This window comes from Jaculus jaculus, chromosome 4 (genome assembly GCF_020740685.1).
Source record: "Jaculus jaculus isolate mJacJac1 chromosome 4, mJacJac1.mat.Y.cur, whole genome shotgun sequence".
In the NCBI taxonomy this organism is placed as follows: Eukaryota; Metazoa; Chordata; class Mammalia; order Rodentia; family Dipodidae; genus Jaculus; species Jaculus jaculus.
Window position 1 is genome coordinate 69840258 of NC_059105.1, and position 20296 is coordinate 69860553.

The 20296-nt window shown below is 43.1% G+C and overlaps 1 protein-coding gene and 1 pseudogene across 1 annotated transcript in view; one reads left to right on the forward strand and one right to left on the reverse strand.

Annotated features, from left to right (window-relative positions):
• Positions 1-14799, reverse strand: part of Bbs5 (Bardet-Biedl syndrome 5) — a 39670-nt gene extending 24871 nt beyond the window's left edge. The window contains exons 1-6 of the mRNA XM_045148076.1: positions 14651-14799; positions 10853-10935; positions 6156-6221; positions 5261-5310; positions 5006-5133; positions 494-629 (exon numbers count right to left, since the gene is read on the reverse strand). Of these exons, the coding sequence (XP_045004011.1) occupies positions 494-629; positions 5006-5133; positions 5261-5310; positions 6156-6221; positions 10853-10935; positions 14651-14709 (522 nt within the window). The 5' untranslated portion in view covers positions 14710-14799. The remainder of the gene's footprint in view (positions 1-493; positions 630-5005; positions 5134-5260; positions 5311-6155; positions 6222-10852; positions 10936-14650) is intronic.
• Positions 11496-13039, forward strand: LOC101596602 (annotated as a pseudogene).
• Positions 14800-20296: the final 5497 nt, after the last annotated feature.

Here is a 20296-nt window from a genome sequence, read left to right on the forward strand (position 1 = left end):
AAAGCTCCCAGCCCCAATGATGTTTTCTAGGACTGTGAGTAGCCTAGCTGGAGGGGTGGAATTGTAATGCCAGAGACCTGTTGCTGTTTAGAATTATCGGACTTGGAGATTTGTCACTGACTAGAGTTGTTGGACTTGAAGCTACAAGTTTGATGTCTGCCCTGATTGCTTTAAATCTGTATTTCTTTGCTATGTCCAATGCCATCTTTTGCAGTATGAATGTTTATTATTTGCCTTTATGGGTTTTTGAGGGGATTTTTTTGGTATTATGACTCAGTTAAAAAAATCTTGGAACCGGGCGTGGTGGTGTATATCTCTAATCCCAGCACTTGGGAGGCAGAGGTACAAGGATCCTAGAGCGTTCAAGGCCACCCTGAGACTACACAGTGAATTCCAGGTCAGCCTGGGCTACAGTAAGACCCTATGTGAGCAGAAAAAGCAAACGAGCAAACAAAAAATGGTTTAGTATGTCTTTGCAGTATTGTACAAATACCTGATCACTGGACAGATTCCACACTCCGTTGATCTTATCATACAAATGTTCTTGTGGTAATAATCTCAGTTGCTTGTTCTGAATTACTGCACTTCTCAGTTTAAAATCGCGATACATTTTAGAAGTTTCATATGCTCTATGACAAAGAAAAGACCATTATCAGTTTAAAATGTACTTTTCTACTAAGACATATACTGTATTGCATCACTCAAATCATTATGGTAAATTTAAAAAATGGTTTTGGTGGTACATGCCTGTAATCCAATCACCTGGGAGATAGAGGATGGGGGATTGAGAATTCAAGGCCAGCCTCAGTTACAGAGCAAAACCCTGCCTCAAGAAACAAAAGCAAGTGGGGTGTGATGGCTGATGCTCAGAATTCCAGCACCTGGAAGGCCAAAGCCCAAAGATGTGCTGCTAGTTCTAGGCCAGCTCAGACTACAGTAGCCTCCAGACACTCCTGGGCTACAGAGTGAGATCTGGTCTCAGAAAACAAACAAAATCCCAAATAAACACCCCCCCCCAAACAAAACAAAGAAATCTTTTCTTTTATAAAAAATATTTTTTAGGTTCAGTCTCTGCTTTCTGACTCTTGTGAGATGTGATCATCTCCACTTCTGCTCCGTCCTACCAGACCTTCTGTGCCATGGTGAACTCTGGAACTGTAAGCTGAAACAAATCCTTCTCTTTTTTTTTTTTTTTTTTTTAAAGAGGGGGGTGCTGGAGAGATCACTTAACTGTTAAGGCATTTGCCTGAAAAGCCAAAGGACCCAGGTTCAACTCCCCAGGACCCATGCAAGCCAGATGCACAAGGGAGTGCATACATCTGGAGTTCGTTTGCAGTGGCTGGAGGATCTGACGTGCCCATTCTCTATCTGCCTCTTTCTTTCTCCTTCTCAGATAAATAAATGAAAAAAAATTTCCCATGCCTGGCTAAATATATATATTTTTTATTTATTGGTTTTTCAAGGTAAGGTCTCACTCTAGCCCAGGCTGATCCGGAATCCACACCACCACGTCTGGCTAAAAATATATATATTTAGCCGGGCATGGGGGCACACGCCTTTAATCCCAGCACTTGGGAGGCAAAGGCAGGAGGACTGTCATGAGTTCAAGGCCATCCTGAGACTACAGCCTGGATTCCAGGTCAGCTTGAACTAGAGACCCTACCTTGAGAAGTATGTGTGTGTGTGTATGTATATATTATTTTAGCTAGGCTTGGTGGCACATGCCTTTAATCCTAGCACTCAGGAGGCATAGTTAGGAGGATTGCCATGAGTTCGAGACCATTCTGAGACTACATAGTGAATTCCAGGTCAGCCTGGGATAGAGTAAGAGCCTACTTTGTAAAAAAACAAAAATATTTACTTAGAGAGAGAGACAGACAGACAGAGAAACCTCCAGATACATATACCATTTTGTGGGGCTAGCTTTACATGAGTAACTGGGGAATCAAACCCAGGCTGTCAGACTTTGCAAGTAGTTGCCTTTAGCCACTGACCATCATTCCAGCCCTTTTTAATATGGTTGGTGATTGTAATTTTTCTTTTGTTTTTTTTTTCTGCAAGATAGGGTCTTACTTTAGACCAGGCTGACCTGGAAATCACTATGTAGTCTCAGGCTAGCCTTGAACTCACAGCATCTTCCTACCTCTGCTTCCCATGTGCTGGGATTAAAAGTATGTGCCACCATGCCCAGCTGGCAATTATAATTACTTTGTAGACTGTGTCATTTTAGTGTAGTATTACTCCATCATTTCAGTAGCCTATTCCATCTTCATTTCTGTATTTTAGTCAAAGCTGTCAGATTTCTTTGTACATATGTATAGAAAAAATAGAATCACTCTATACCAATTCCAAAGAGGATATAGGGGAGAGATGGAGTGGAGGAGGAAGAAAGGAAGAGAAAATAAATCCATATGATTTTTATCCTATTTAGGATTCTAATATGTTAAGTTGTGAAACAGTAGGGCTTGAATATTCTGTCTACAAATCTTAATTTCCTTTGGTGCTATTATCAATATATGACCAGTAGAAAATACAGAACTACTTATGTATGGTGTGCATGTGCGTGGGAACAGTTGTGTTCAGGTGCCCAAGTGTGTAGAGGCCAGAGGTTGACAGTAGGTGTTTTCCTCAATTGCTCTTAACCTTATTTTTATTTATTTATTGATTGATTTTTTGAGGTAGGGTCTCACTCTGGTCCAGGCTGACTTATTTTTTATTTTTACTTATTTGCATACAGAGGGAGATAGAGAGAGGAGAGACAGAGAATGGTTTGCCAGGGTCTTCAGCTACTGCAAACAAACTCCAAATGCACGCACCTCTTTGTACATCTGGTTTAAGTTGGTACTGGGTAATCAAACCTGGGTTGTTAGGCTTTGCAGGCAAGTGCCTTAACTACTAATCCATTTCTCCAGCCTGTCAATCTTATTTTTGAAACAAGGTTTCTTACTGAACCTGGGGTTCACTGATTTGGCTAGACTAACTGGCAGTGAGCCTCAGGGATTACTTGTTGCTGTCTTCCCAGCTGTGGGGTTACAGTTGTACTTCACTACACGCAGCATCTTACATGGATACTTGAGGATCTGAACTGAGGTTCTCATGCTTACATGGCAAGTGCTTTACTCACTGAGCCATCTGCTTGGTTCCCACATATAGCACATTTAAAAAAGAATTTGAAGGGGCTAGAGATGGCTTAACAGGTAAGGCACTTGTCTGAAAAGCCTAAGGACCCGGTTCAATTCCCCAGTACCCACAGATGCACAAGATAGCACATGCATCTGGAGTTTGTTTGCAGTTGCCAGAGGTCCTAGCTTGCCCATTTTTTCTCTCAATAATTTTTTTTTTTTTTAAGTTTTTCAAGGTAGGGTCTCACTCTAGGCCAGGCTGACCTGGATTCATTCTGTATTCTCAGGGTGGCCTCAAACTCATGGTGATCCTCTCCCTCCCGAGTGCTGGGATTAAAGGCATGTACCACCATGCCTACCTTAAAATGGTTTTTAACTCATTAATCATTATTAGAATTATGTTCGTTTTAACTTTACTTATCTCAGTAGCTAATTCAATAGAACTTTTTTTTTGTTTGTTTTTTTTTCTTCGAGGTAGGGTCTCACTCTGGCCCAGGCTGACCCAGAATTCACTATGTAGTCTCAGGGTAGCTTTGAACTCATGGCGATCCTCCTACCTCTGTCTCCCGAGTGCTGGGATTAAAGGCATGCTCCACCACATCCAGTTTAGAAATTCTTAACTTAAAAAAATATATATTTATTTAGCACTGGGAAGATGGCTTGATGGTTAAGGTGCTTGCCTGTGAAGCCTAAGGACCCACATTCAATTACCCAGATCCCACATAAGCCAGATGCACATGGTGGCACATGTATCTGGAGTTCGTTTACAGTGGCTGGAGGCCTTGGTGCACCTATTCTCTCTCTTGCATAAATAAATGTTTAAAAATATTTATCATTTATTTGAGAAAGAGACTGAGAGAGCCATTGCAAACAAACTTAAAATACATGTACTACATTGTGCACCTGGCTTTATGTAGGTACTGGAGAATTAAGCCAGGACTGTCGGGCTCTGCAAGCAAGACACTTTAACCAATGAGATGACATTCCAGCCCAAGAAATTTGTTTATATAGTTCAGGCTAGCCTAGCATTTCCAATCCTCCTGCTTTACATTCCATAGTGCTGAGATTATAGGTGTGTACCACCATGCCTACTGTCTTACATGTTTTAAAAATTCCTTCAAAGTGCTTATTAAATGATAATAAAGTTGGGTGTGGTGGCACACACCTTTAATCCCAGCACTCTTGAGGCAGAGGTAGGAGGATAGCTGTAAGTTTGAGGCCACCCTGAGACTACATAGTGAATTCCAGGTCAGCCTGAGCTAGAGTGAAACCCTACCTTGAAAAACATAACAATAATAATAAATAAAAATAAAATAAGGGGCTAGAGAGATAGCTTAGTGATTAAGGCACTTGCCTGCAAAGCCAAAGGACCTCAGTTCGATTTTCCAGGGCCTACATAAGCCAGATGCACAAGGTGGTGCATGCATCTGGAGTTCGTTTGCAGCGGCTGGAGGCCCTGGCATGCCCATTCTGTGTGTATGTGTGTCTGCCTGCCTCTTTCCCTCTCTCACTTTCTTAAATAAATAACTAAAAATAAAAAAATAGAAAAAGCATGGAGGGGGATATTGTTATATTTCTAAATTTTACCTACTAAATCTTTTTTAAAAATTTTATTTATTTAGGAGAGAAAGAGAGAGAGGCAGAATTAGAGACAGAAGGAGAGAATGGGCAGGCCAGGGCCTCCAGCCACTGCAAACGAATTCTAGGTGAATGTGCCATCTTGTGCATCTGGCTCACGTGGGTCCTGGGGAACTGACCATGGGTCCTTTGGCTTTGCAGGCAAATGCCCTAACCACTAAACAATCCCTCCAGTCCATTATTTATTAAATCTCAATGTCATAGACTTAAAAACGTATTCGATAACCCATAAGGTGTTACTATACCTGTGTACTGCAATCACTGAAGTAAAAAGTCTAGGGCTTCCAGGAACCAAATTTGTAAATATAAATTCAAAGCGAGTAGCATTACATTTTGTTAGTATATAAAGAGCTTCAGTTTGACCTCGTAATTTCTGCAAGGACAATTTTTTTAAATTTCAGAATTAAAGAGCAATTTTTCATTTAAAGTGAAAACACATTAATTTTGAATATCCAATGTTTCTTTACTATATACGTTTCAATAAGATTTTTCAGACTTACAGAGTTAGCAGTTCTTGTTGTAAAATTCAATATGCAGTTGTAACCGATAGCTAAAATTCAAAACCAAAGAATTTAAGGAACATGATATATATAGTTAACTGAGAAAAAAATACTATTGTAAAAAAATAAAGAACTTTAAACAGTTTTAGAAATTTAAACAAGTGCAGAAATACAACTTTAAAAAAAATACAGAAAATTTACAAGTTGGAGCTGGGGGTGTAGCTCAGTTGGTAGAGTGCTTGCCTTACATGCAAAAGCCCTGGGTTTGATCTCCAGTACTGCATAAAGTAGGTATAGCAGGGTATGCCTGTAATCTTAGCACTTTAGAGGTAAAGGCAGAAGAACTGCAATTCCAAGGTCATCCTTGACTTCATAATGAGTTCAAGGCCAGCCTGGTATACTCAAAAAATAATTACAAATTTTAATTAAACAATTAAAAGAATTAGAGTTAATTATGCTTCTTTGAACATGCAAAAATACTCCTCAGCCTGGTCTACAGAGCAAGACCCTACCTCAAAAATAAATAAATAAATAAATAAATAAATAAATAAATAAATAAATAAATAAAAGTAAAAAAAACGATCACTTCTTCTGCATTACAATGTAGCCTTGTGGTTAATCTAGGATTCCGGAAGGTTTTATTTTTCAGTTTCATACTTCCATATATTTAATTCTGTAGCTTAGGTTTTTTTCCTTTCTTTCTTTCTTTTTTTTTTTAATAGCATTGGGGATCAAATCCAGAATCTTGAGCATTATGGCTGAATGCTCTAACACTGAGCTGCATGCTCTGTCCTGTAAGTTGTTGCTGTTATTATTATGCATCAAAGTCTATATTCCAGCTTTCCTGAAAAAGGAATTTTTTGTCCTCAGCATTTTACCAAAGAAAGATACTTACAAAGATTGACTCTGGGTAGTGCCAAAGAGTGCCAGATAATTCTTAAATTTGTTACTAAGAGTCTACCTAGAAGCAAACAAAAGAACTAGTCAGCTTAAGTGAGGACACATTTCACAGGATAGAATGAAGTAGACATGGAACTTCTGGCTCAGTAACAGCACCAAAACCTATGGTTGTTTTGTGAATGTCTCTATGCTATAATAAAACCTGAGGGCAGTAGAAGGGATGCAGATGTTCATTGTCTTGACTCAAACTAGATGAGGAAAAAAAACTACATGTTGGTTTTTATTTTTTAAAATATTTTATTTTTATTTATTTGAGAGAGAGAGAGAAGCAGATAGAGAAAGAGTGAGAATGGGTGTGCCAAAGCCTCTAGCCATTGCATGCATATGCTACCTTGTGCATCTGGCTTTATGTGGATCCTGAGGAATCAAACCTGGGTCCTTTGGCTTTGCAGGCAAGCACCTTAACCCTTAAGCCAGCTCTCCAGCCCCCTTTATTTTTATTTATTTATTTGAGGGAGGGAGGGAAGGGGAGAGGGAGAGAGAGAGAGAGAAGCAAATACAGAGAAAGAGAAAGAAAATGGGCATGCCAGGGCCTCTAGCCACTGTAAATCAACTCCAGATACATGCTCCCACCATGTGTATATGGCTTACATGGGATCTGGGGAATCAAATCTGGGTCCTTAGGCTTTGCAGGCCATGTGTCTTAACCGCTAAGCCATCGCTTGAGCCCCATGTTCTTTTGTCTTGCTAAAAGGTATTCTAGAGTCTCAACTTTATCATATATGTCCAACTAAGAATAAGTAGGGTGGACTGGAGATGAAGCTTAGTAGACAGATATCTTACTTAGCCTGTACTAAGCCCTGGGTTTAATCCTCAGCACTGAATAAAAGAAGTAGGCATGGTGGCACATGTCTGTGATCCTAACATTGGGAGATGGGAGTCAGGAGGGTCGATCCAAGGTTATCCTTGTACATACAGTAAATTCAAGGTATCCTCATTCAAATTACATGAGACTCTAAAAACAAAACAAACAAAAAAAAAACTGCTGGGTATAGTGACACATGTCTTTAAACCCAGCACTTGGGAAACCAAGATAAGAGGATTGCTGTGAGTTCAAGGACAGTCTGAAACTACATAATGGATTCCAGGTCAGCTTGGGCTAGAGCAAGAACTTACCTTGAAAAAAACCCAAAATCTCAAACACAAAAAATAATATTAGTACAACTATTCTCAACTATGTGTTAATTATTGGTATTATGTGGTTATGTGTTGTTGCAGTCTGGGTCGCATTGCTGGTAGAAATCACCCAACCAAGAGTAGCTTCTGGGAAAAAGAGGTTTATTTTGGCTTACAGGCTGGAGGGGAAGCTTCACGATGGCAGGGGAAAACAATGGCATGAGCAGAGGGTGGACATCACCCCCTAGCTAACATAAGGTGGACTACAGCAACCAACAGTTCTAAGCCCAGCACCCCAGCCCTGGCCTTTTCTGTTCTCCAAGCTGTCCTGTTTCTCCTATTCTCCCGAACATTGAAACATTCCTGCTCCTACTTCATTCTCACACAGCTACAGTGCACAAAGACAACCTGATAAAATTTCATGGCAGGGTATTAGAACGAAAATGGATTAAATGTGCTAATCTTCTGAGGTACTTAACAGTTTTAAAATAAGGGATCCTTAATGAGGTTATGTATTCACTAGTTATTTTCAAACTGCAGAAAGGAACAGAGGTAGAAGGTTGGAAAGCAGGATTCCCTCCCTTTTCTACCTCTTTATAAGCCAGGAGCTCTGCATACTACTGGAAATTTTCATTTAAACAAATGTTTCTGGGGAATGTGCATCCATACAGTTATTTATTGAACAGTTAAGGTACTGTGATGGGAACTTATGGAGAGGATATTTCATTATTATTTATTGTAGTTTTCAGAGGTAGGGTCTCACTCTAGCTCAGGCTAACCTGGAATTCACTATATAGTCTCAGACTCCTACCTCTGCCTCCTGAGTTCTGGAATTAAAGGTGTGCACCATACATCAGGTGAGCTTTTTCTTTTTCTTTTTCTTTTTTCTTTTTTTTTTTTGAGGTAGGGTCTCACTCTAGCCCAGTATGACCTGTGACCTAGAACTCACTCAATAGTCCTAGGTTGGTCTTAAACTCCTATCTCTGCCTTCTGAGTGCTGGAATTAAAGGTGTGCACTATCACTTCTGGTTCTATTTTAAAAAATTATATATGTATGTCTGTATGAGTATGTTTGTGAGCAGAGGAGGGAGAGAATGAGTGAATGAGAATGGGTATGCCAGGGCCTTGTGGAACTGCAAATAAACTCCAAATGCATGTGCCACTTTGTGCATGTGGCTTTATGTGGGTACTGGGGAACTGAACCCAGGCCATCAGCTTTGCAAGCAAGTGTTTAAACCACTGAGAAAACTCTCCTGTCCTGCAAATATATATATGTGTGTGTGTGTGTGTGTGTGTGTATTTTTTGTTTGTTTGTTTGAGGTAGGGTGTCACTCTAGCCCAGGCTGACCTGAAATTCACTATGTAGTCTCAAGGTGGCCTGGAACTCACAGTGATCTCCTACCTCTGCCTCCCAAGTGCTGGGATTAAAGGTATGCATCACAATGCCTGGTTTCCTATTATTTTATTTATTTTTTAGTTTGTCAAGGTAGGGTCTCACTGTAGCCCAGGCTGGCCTGGAATTCACTATGTAGTCTCAAGGTGACCTCGAACTCATGGCAATCCTCTTACCTTTGCCTCCTGAGTGCTGGGATTAAAGGCATGCACCACCACACCCAGCCCCCATCATATATACATTCTTTTTCCCTATTTTTTATATATATATATAGGTTTATTTTTATTTATTTATTTTAAAGTGACACAGAGAGAGAGAGAGTGGGCATGCCTGGGCTTCCAGCCACTGCAAATGAACTCCAGATGCATGCACCCCCTTGTGCATCTGGCTAACGTGGGTCCTGGGGAATCGAGCCTCAAACCGGGGTCCTTAGGTTTCACAGGCAAGTGCTTAACCACTAGGCCATCTCTCCAGCCCTATATATATATTTTTAATGAGAAAGAATCTCCTGTAGCCTGGGCTGACCTCGAACTTCTGATCTTCCTGCTTCTACCACCAAATGCTGGGGTTATAGGCAGATGCCATCACACACTGGGTTTATGCAGTGCTGGATCTGAAACTTAGGGCTTTGTGCATGCTAGGCAAGCTCACTACCAACTGAGCTACATCCCCATACTCCAAAGTACTGAGGCAGGATTCTGCACTCAGTGAATACTTGGTGAATCAAGAATGCCCTATTACTTGCACTGTCTATTTGTACAGGGTATGGACTGTCACAAAAGCATTCCTGCAACCTGTAGAACTCAGATTTGAGCAAGATATAGCTATCATGACAGTGTAATTATTACTTCAGTCCAAGACACCAAACCAAGACTTTTTGTTTGCTGCTTGTCAGTCACTAGGTTTGACTGATACCAGGATCATTTCAGAAATATGATCTAAGCATTCTTTTAAGGATGGTCTCTAGCCACTAAGAGAGACTGCTTACAGCTAGTGGTGATGCCAGGTTCTTCTCACAGAGAAGGGCTGCTCATGGACAATGCCAGAGCACTCCAGAAGGCAGTCTTAGCAATCAGCCTCCCAAAAGGCTGCAGTGAGCACATCTGCCGTAAGGGTCACTGACCCCCCTCTCATGTGAATGAAGCCTGCTCCTCTCCTCCTCCTTCCTAAACTTCCTTCTCCCCCAAAGAATTTTCTAGGGTACATTAAGCTACCACGCCTCATCTTTTCAAGACCTGTTGATTGCACACTGATTGCTGACTCCAAGGAAGCTGCTCTAAGTTCGTCCCTTGGGCAAATTTGGTTTTGGAGGGACTCGAGAATCCAGCCAGGCTGATTCTCAGCAATAGTGAAAGTGGTCTCATGGGCATTCTAGTACTTGACCTACAATCAGGCTTCATAACAGAGCACTAAGTTTCTCCCCACAGACCACCTCTAGATGTCAATCTGAGGTGACTGCATTGCTCCTAGATTTATCAGTGAAGCATGACTCCACATACCACAATTGTGAATGTTCGTGTTCACTACCCCATTTCTTTGAGGAGACAGATCTCAGGCTGGGAACTGTTACATGACTCTTTTCTTTAATAATTTTATTTTATTTTAATTTATTTGTAAGCAGAGAGTGAGAGAGAGGAGAGAAGAGACAGAGAGAGAATGGGCACACCAGGGCCTGTCGCCACTGCAAAAGAAATCCAGACACATGTGCTCCCTTGTGCATCTGGCTTATGTGGGTGCTGGGGAAGCAAACCTAGATCCCTTGGCTTCACAACAAGGGCCTTAACCACTAAGCCATCTCTCCAGCCCACATGACTCTTACAAACAGGGTTCCTGGAGTTATAACAGTGGCATTTATAAAAGAAAATAGAAAAAAAAAACCAAAAAACAGTGGCATTGGATAAAACTGATGCCAGAACCAGGACTTAAGATGGGCTGAAGTTGAGGGGAGAATCTCTAGTCCTTGGTGACAGGTTTAATACTTACCCTTTCACTTAAGTTTGAGAACATCCTGTGGAGTAACTCTATTTGCACAATTATATATGATGCTTTTTCATATATTCCTTAGCTAATATAAATCAACAGTTATTAATTAAACCATAAATATAAAATAGAAATATATTTACCTCTATCCCCATTATTTCCTTTGGTGTCTTCAATTGAATCTAAACAATCAATAAGGACTTCTCCAGGTCTTGTTTTCATTTGTCTAAAATAAACACAGAAATTATACTGCTATGACTACAACTGTACCTGCTCACAATTCTATTTTGGAAGGGAAGAGACATATGCATATAAAACAGCCAACAGCATAGATGATGACAGTACCAAGCGCTCAAGCTTTTGAAGATAATGTCTTTAAGAGTCTCTAGAACCTAGAGACTGGTGGTGCCTGGAGGACCAGGACCACTTGGAGTCAGCCAGAGCTAGGAGGAAGAGCTAGATTTGGGTAATAAAAAGGGAAAGAAGCCCATGATTAAAAGTCAGGAAGAAGAAAGGAACAAGAAGTGAGAAGATTGGTTTGACTGGGAAGAAAATGTAATGAGGGTCAGTCGCTGGCGGCTGCCACCGTCCCCACCGCTACCGCCGGTCGCCCTCAGCCAGCAGCTCAGCGCCACCTCGGGCCGGCTGGCGTCTCCGGCGGGCGGGAGCGAGGCGGCGGCGGGCGGCCGAGCGCTCCTCAGGCTCCGGCGCGAGCACGGGCGGCATGTCCAGGAGGCCGGCCCGCGGCGCCCCGGCCTGGTGGAGAGCATTTCCACTGCTGCTCCAAGGACGCAAAGTTTGAAATTCCCAGATAATTACCTTTGAGAAGCTGGAAATAATTTCCTTAACTCCATCTCTTAGTTTCCATAGGCACATTGAGAAACCATGAACAACTTTAATAAGGAAGAGATTGACTGCCACATTCTTGATAAAAGCTTTACTGCCAAGGACATTCTGGACCAAAAAATTAATGAAGTTTCTTCTTCTGATGATAAGGATGTTTTTTATGTTGCGGACCTTGGAGACATTCTAAAGAAACATCTAAGGTGGTTAAAAGCTCTTCCTCGCGTTATTCCCTTTTATGCAGTCAAATGTAATGATAGCAGAGCCATGGTGAACACCCTAGCTGCCATTGGGACAGGATTCGACTGTGCAAGCAAGACTGAAATACAGTTGGTGCAGAGTCTTGGGGTACCTCCAGAGAGGATTATCTATGCAAATCCCTTAAACAAGTGTCTCAAATTAAGTATGCTGCCAGTACTGGAGTCCAGATGATGACTTTTGATAGTGAAGTTGAGTTGATGAAAGTCGCTAGAGTGCACCCAAAGGCATGGTTGGTTTTGAGAATTGCCACTGATGATTCCAAAGCAGTCTGTCGCCTCAGTGTTAAATTTGGTGCCACACTCAAAACCAGCAGACTTCTCTTGGAACGGGCAAAAGAGCTAAATATTGATGTCATTGGTGTCAGCTTCCATGTAGGGAGTGGCTGTACGGATCCTGAGACGTTTGTTCAAGCAGTGTCTGATGCCTGTTGTGTCTTCAACATGGGAGCTGAGATTGGTTTCAGCATGTATCTGCTTGATATTGGTGGTGGTTCTCCTGGATCTGAGGATGTGAAGCTTAAACTTGAAGAGATCACCAGTGTGATCAACCCAGCGCTGGATAAGTACTTTCCATCAGACTGTGGTGTGAGAAGCATAGCAGAGCTGGGCAGATACTACGTTGCATCAGCTTTCACGCTTGCAGTCAATATCATTGCCAAAAAAAACTGTGCTGAAGGAGCAGACTGGCTCTGATGATGAAGATGAATTGAATGAGCAAATCGACATGTATTACGTGAATGATGGAGTATATGGATCATTTAATTGCATCCTTTATGATCATGCACATGTGAAGCCCCTGCTACAGAAGAGACCCAAACCAGATGAGAAGTATTATTGCTCCAGCATTTGGGGACCAACATGTGATGGCCTTGATCAGATCGTTGAGCACTATAACTTTCCTGAAATGCATGTGGGTGATTGGATGCTCTTTGAAAACATGGGCGCATACACTGTTGCTGCTGCTTCTACTTTCAATGGATTCCAGAAGCCTACTCTTTATTATGTGATGTCACGACCAATGTGGCAACTCATGAAGCAAGTTCAGAAGCATGGCTTCCCGCCTGAAGTGGAGGAGCAGGACGTCAGCACTCTGCCCATGTCTGGGGCTCAGGAGAGTGGGATGGACCGTCACCTGGCAGCCTGTGCTTCCACTAGTATCAATGTGTAGATACCATTCTTGTAGCTCTTAACTGCGAGTGTAGCTTGAATTAAGGGATTTGGGGGGTCCACTTAATGACTGCTAGTTTTGAAATGTCTTTGTAAGGGTAGGGCTGGCACAGATGCAGCAGTATGGAAGGTTAGGCAATGGGGTCACACTTATCTGTGTTCCTATGGAAACTATTTGAATATTTGTTTTATATGGATTTTTATTCACTTTTCAAATAGAGGGAGAATGGGCATGACTCCAGACACATGTCCCACTATGTACATCTGGCTTACATGGGACCTGGAGAATTGAACCTGGGTCCTTATGTTTCTTTCTTTTTTTTTTTTTTGGTGGCACACTCCTTTAATCCCAGAACTTGGGGGACACAGGTAGAACACAAGAGATCAAAAGTTCAAGGCCAGCACGGGGAACACATCAAACTTCTGCCTCAGTAACAAACTCCTCGCAAGGTGGGGTTTACTGTGACATGGCCCTCCAAGCTTCGGATACCGGCTGCTGGCTTCAGCAATCCTGTCAGCTAATCCCTATTTTTTAAAAATTTATTTATTTGAGAGCGACAGACAGCGAGGAGGAGTTGGGGGGAGGGAGAGAGAAAAAATGGGCACACCAGTGCTTCCAGCCACTGCAAATGAACTCCAGATGCGTGCATCTGTGCATCTGGCTAACGTGGGTCCTGGGGAATCGAGCTTGAACCCGAGTTCTTAGGCTTCACGGGCAAGCACTTTACCACTAAGCCATCTCTCCAGCGCCCCCCCCCCCTATTATTTTTGTATCTCTGGCTATTAATATAGCCAGCAGCATATGGAAAGCATTTGATAAGTGATTAACAACCTGGGGTTTTGTTTGGATTAAGAGCCCTCCAAGTACTGAAAAAGCCACATAACGTGTGCAATATGTTACTATGGCTTGTCATTTTACAAATTCAGTCCCTCCCCAACTTCCCAAAGGACCTGATGATAAAACCATGTTAGTCAGGTATCCAGCTACCACAAAGCCTAAGACAAGAGTACTTCATTCTCCTGTGCATCCTTGATAAAGACACACAGGAGGTGGCTAAAAGGCTCAATAACATTAATCCTAGAACTTATTACAACAAACTGCTTTTTCTTTTTTCTTTTCCTGGACTTTTAGGCAAAAAGGTTTCTAATCATTTTAAAGTCCATTTCCTCCCCTCCCCACCCCGCAACAAACAAACAAACAAGCAAAACAAACAAACAAACAAACAAAAAAACCCCAAACAGCTTTTGTTGAAAAACTCCAAAAGTAGGCTTTCTCCTAGTGGGTGCAATAGATGAACAGATGAGGCTCATCACGGAACTGTGGGGAATGCGCGCGCCCACGCCCCTCATCTCGTACACTGGAGCTCCGCATCTGCAGCCGTGCATTCAAGGGTGCGCGCTGACCTAGCTCCAGCACCCCGCTTTCCGGAACCCGGCGTTCCGCCCCACGTTCCCCCGAGAGCACTGGACGGCCCAGGATGGGGGCCCCGGCCTAGCTCGGGTTCACATTCGGGAAAGACCAGGGTCGGGGTCGCCGGGGACCGGCGCGGGGTCACGGGGCCGCGTGCCCACCGCGGCGCCGGCCTCCGGAGGGCCGCAGCAGCCCAGCCGGGGCGCGGGTGACCGGCGCAAACGTCCGCGCGCCCCGCAGGCCGCCGGATCGACACTCACTGAGAGGACACATCGAAGCGGACGTCCCGGTCCTCCCAAAGCACGTCCAGCACTGACATGGTGTCCCAGGCCCCGAGCTGGCACTCTCCGCCGTGGAGGCCCTGCGGCGTCTCGCCGACTCCAAGGCAACGCGCCGCAGCTGCCACGACGTCTACGGCGGGCGCAGGGACTCAAGCTTCCTCGAAGAAGCACGCGCGCTTTTCCCGGAGGACCTTTCCGGTGGTGGAGCGGGTTTGAGGAGAGCGGCGGGGAGGGTGTTTGTCCTCTGGGCTGTCTCCCTGGCTTCCAAGCAGATCGTTAGCCATGATGCCCTTCCCGCTATTTCCCCACACCAGCCAGATTCAGACTGAAAGCTGAATTTCTTTCCTGGGTCTCGCCTGATCTGTCCGGGCTCCACCTCGTGGACGTAGGCTTCCTAAAGAGTGGTCTGCAGGCCCACAGCAATGCTTGCCGAGAACAGTGCGTGCAAGCCTGGCTCCTTGTCACTTGTCCACTTCACACGGCAACTCTGGCGAGCCAACAAAGGGCAGCAGGCACCTGATCCATCTAGTTGACCTCTCTAGATGCCTACTTGCAAAGAGTGGGTCTAATAAATATTCTTTTAAAAATATTTTATTTATTTATTTTGAGAGAGAGAGGCAGATAGCAAACGAATTCCAGAAGCATGTGCCACCTTATATAAATGGCGTTGTGTGAGTGCTAGGGAATGGAACTCGGGTTCTTAGGCTTTGTAGGTAGACACCTTAACCGCTGAGCCATCTCTCTAGCCCTTCCTTCCTTCCTTCTCTTCCCTTCCCCTTCCCACATAAAGCCAGAGCCACAAAGTTGTGCATGCATCTGGAGTGTGCTTGCAGCAGCTGGGTCCCTGGCGGAACTCATTCTCTTTCTCTGCTTGAAAATATTTTAAAATGTTTTTATTTAGATTAGGCATAGTGGAAGCAGATATAAGAATCCATGCCTGGTATGCCTTTAATCACAGCACTGGGGACACAGACATAGGAGGATCCCTGTGAGGTCAAGGCCAATCTGGGACTCCAGAGTGAGTTCCAGGTCAGCCTGGAATTAAGAGTGAGAACCTACCTTGGGAGAAAAAATAGAAAGAACGAGAAAAAAATTAAAAAGGAGCTGAACATGGTTAAAGCTTTTGACTGTGAGGCCTAAGAACCCAGGTTCAATTCCTCAATACCCACATAAAGCCAGATGCACAAGGTGGCACCATCTGGAGTTCATTTGCAGTGGCAGTTTGCCTTAGCACACTGATTCTCTTTCTTTCTCTGCCTCCTCCCCAGAAATAAATAAATAAGTAAAAACTATAAGGGCTGGAGAGATAGTTTAGTAGTAAAGGTGCTTGCCTGCAAAGCCAAAGGACCCAATTTTCAATTCCCCACGTCCTATGTAAACCAGATCACAACAAGGTGATGCGTGTGTCTCAAGTTCATTTGCAGTGGCTGAGGCCCTGGAATACACCCCCCCCCACAAATAAATTAAAAAAAAAAACTATAAAAGGCCAGGCATGATGGCATACACCTTTAATCCCAGCCTCAGGAGGCAGAGGTAGAAGGATCGCCATGAATTCAAGGCCACCCTGAGACTACATAGTGAATTCCTGGTCAGCCTGGGCTAGGCCTCAAAAAAACAAAAACAAACAAAAACAACAACAAAAAGACCTCAGAGTGAGACCCTGCCTCGAAAACAAAACAAAACTATAAAAACTGTTTTTATAAATATGCAATGGGGCTGGCAGAGTATTTGCATGGCATTACACACAAACACATGGACTCACAGAAATGCATTTAATGACATCAAATTTATGCAAAATACAATGAAACATTATGGTTGATGTACATGATGTTCTTATGGATTGCATTCTGGAATATTACAGAGGCAACACTAAGGAATAATGACTTCTTATTTCCTTGAGAAAGGAATGTACTGCTGAATAAAACTTGGAAATTCTCAATCTCTGAATAACTTCACCAGAAATTAATATACATTGTTAAGAAAAAAATGTGGTGATAGAGAGGTAGCTTAGTGGTTAAGGTGTTTTCCTTCAAAGCCTAAGAACCTAGGTTTGACTCCCCAGTACCCATGTAGGCCAGATGTACAGGTGGCACAAGCATCTGGAGTTCATTTGCAGTGGTTGGAGGCCCTAGTCCACCCGTTCTCTCTGTATCTGCCTCTTTCTCTCCATCAAATAAATAGATAAGTCAATATTTTTTTGTGGGGAGGGGTGGGTTCGAGGTAGGGTCTCACTCTAGTCCAGGCTGACCTGAAATTCACTATGTAGTCTCAGGATGGCCTTGAACTCACAGCAATTCTCCTACCTCTGCCTCCTGAATACTGGCATTAAAGGTGTGTGCCACCATGCCTGGCAATAAATAAAATTTTTGAGTTACAAAAAAAAAAAAAAGAAAGAAAGAAAGAAAAGAAAAATGTGCCTTGTAGGCTAGAGAGATGCCTTAGTGGTTAAAAGTGTTTGCTTGCAAAGCCTGCTGACCTGGGTTTGATTCCCCAGTACCCACATAAAGCCAGATGCACAAAAAAAGTGATGCAAGCTTCTGGAGCTCATTTGCAGCAGTAAGAGGCTCTGGCATGTCCATACCCTCTCTCCCCCTTTCTCAAATAAATAAATTTAAAAAATAAAAATGTGGAATCCCAGCACTCAGGAGGCAGAGGTAGGAGGACCACCTTGAGTTCAAGGCCACCCTGAGACTACACAGTGAATTCCAGGTCATCCTGAAGTAAAGTGAGACCCTATCTTGAAAAACCAAAGTAATAATAATAATAATAATAATAATAATAATAATAATAATAAAAAAAACGTGGAACTGAGCTGGTGTGGTGGCACACACCTTTAATCCCAGCACTCCAGAGGTAGAGCTAGGAGGATCATCATGATTTCAAGTCCATTCTGAGACTACATAGTGAATTCCAGGTTAGCCTGGACTACAGTGAAACCCTACCTCAAAAAAAAAAAAAAAAAAAAATGGGACGGGAGAGATGGCTTAGTGGCTAAGGTACAAAGCCTAATGACTTGAGTTTAATTCATCAGGACCCATTCTCTCTCTCTTTCTTAAATAAATAAAATGTTTGGGCTGGAGAAATGTCTTAGTGGTTAAGTGCTTGCCTGTGAAGCCTAAGGACCCCAGTTCGAGGCTCGATTCCCCAAGTCCCATGTAAGCCAGATGCACAAGGGGGCACATGCATCTGGAGTTCATTTGCAGTGGCTGGAGGCCCTGGTGCACCCATTCTCTATCCATCTGTCTCTCTCTCTCTCTCTCTGTCTGTCACTCTCAAATAAATAAAAATTGACAAAAAATTAAAAATAAATAAAATATTTAAAAAATAAAAATAGGGCTGGAGAGATGGCTTAGTGGTTAAGGCACTTGCCTGAGAAGCCAAAAGATCCAGGTTCAATTTCCCAGGACCCATGTAAGCCAGATGTACAAAGTGACACATGCGTCTGGAGTTCATTTACAATGGCTGCAGGCCCTGGCATGCTCCTTTCTCGCCCTCCCTCCCTCCCTCCCTCCCTCTCTTTCTGTCAAATAAATTTAAAAAATTAAATTAAAGCTGGGAGTGGTGGTGAACACCTTTAACCCTAGCACTTGGGAGGCAGAGGTAGAGGTAGGACTATTGCCATGAGTTTGAGGCCACCCTGAGACTCCACAGTGAAATCCAGGTTACCCTGTACTAGAGGGAGACCCTGCCTCAAAAAATCAAAACAAAAAAATAAAATAAAATAAAAACTAAATTAAAAAATAAAAATAAAGCTGGGTGTGGTGGTGCATGCCGTTCACCCCAGCACTTGGGAGGCAGAGGTAGGAGGATTGCTGTGAGTTCAAGGCTACCCTGAGACTACATAGTGAATTCTAAGTCAGCCTGGGCTAGAGTGAAACCCTACCTTGAAAAACCCAGAAAAGTAAATAAATAAATAAATTTTAAAAAATTAAAATGTGCCTTGTTAATAAAAACAAGAAAGGCCAGGTGTGGTGACTACCCTGAGACTATGTTGTGAATTCCTGTTCAGCCTGGGTTAGAGTGAGACACTATCTAGAAAAACCCAGAAAGAAAAATAAAATGTGCTTTGTTATAAAATTATGTTCCCTTTAAAAAAATATATTATTTATTTATTTATTTGCAAGCAGAGAGAGATAGAAGAGAGAGAGATTGAGAGAGGGAGAGAGAGAGAGAGAGAGAGAGAGAGGGAGGGAGAGAGAGAGAGAGAATTTGGACAGATCAGGGCCTTTTGAAGCTGCAAATGAACTCCAGATGCACATACCACTTTGCATCTGGCTTTACATGGGCACTGGGGACTCGAACCCCAGGTGTGTGAGGGGCAGTGGAGGGTCAGGTAGAGACATGAAGAAGAGTAGCTTTCGTGGTGGCTGTGGCCCCTGTGCTGTATAGCTAGGAGAGATGGGAAGAATGAGACCTCTTTTCTTCCAATTGTCAACAGCGCCATTGGTTTCCAATCTGGGTAAACTGAAATAAATCCATGAATCCTAAATGAATCACTTCTGTTCTACTCACTGTATGTATATATGTATGCATGTATTTGTGCGTGCGAGGGGTGGGGACAGGGTCTTGCTTTATTTTTTTTTAAATTTTTATTTATTTATTTGAGAGTGACAGACACAGAGAGAAAGACAGATAGAGGGAGAGAGAGAGAATGGACGCGCCAGGGCTTCCAGCCTCTGCATACGAACTCCAGACGCGTGCGCCCCCTTGTGCATCTGGCTAACGTGGGACCTGGGGAACCGAGCCTCGAACCGGGGTCCTTAGGCTTCACAGGCAAGCGCTTAATCGCTAAGCCATCTCTCCAGCCCAGGGTCTTGCTTTATAAGGCTGGCCTCATATTTGTCTTCCTCCTGCTATAGCTTTCCCAGTGGTGGAATTACAGGTGTATACCACCACACCTAGCTTCTTTTCTAGCCTTTATTTTTTCCTTATTTCTGTGTGTGTGTGTGTGTGTGTGTGTGTGTGTGTGTGTGTGTGTATGCACACCAGGGCCTGTTGCTGCTGCAAATAAATACCAGTCCATCTTTATGTGGGTGGTTGGGAAATTGAACCAGGCTTACAGGTTTTGTAAACAAGCACTATCTAACCACTGAGCAATCTCCCCAGCCCTTCTCTAACCCTTAAAAGGCAGAATTCCCTGTATAATTATTCTCTTCCTTGTTCTTTTCAAGCCACATCATCTCAGAATTATAGCCTGACAGATCCCTATTTACCAATGGCCAAACATTCAACCTTCACTAACAGTACATGTCTTGGGCCCTTCTTTTCTTTCTTCTCTGCCTGTATACATTTTCTCTCCCTGTCTATTCAGACCATCAAGTTATATTGTAAATTTGCATTGATAGTATTATGCCAGCCTCCATTTGAAAATGGGCAGACTTGAGGCCCTTGGTTTCCCACCAGGAATAGATGGTAAGACCCTATTGCTGAAGACTCCATATAATTGGGCTGCAAGACCACTGAGAAATCCTGTTGGATCCTAGCTGAGAACCTCCTCCATGTAGACTAGCTGACAGAAAGCTGGAAGAAGCCATTCTGCATGCAGTTCAATGGGAGAAAGAGAACTCACCAGCAAAGATACTCAACAGTGGACACTGCAAGCCTTATATCTGGCCAGCCAGGTCA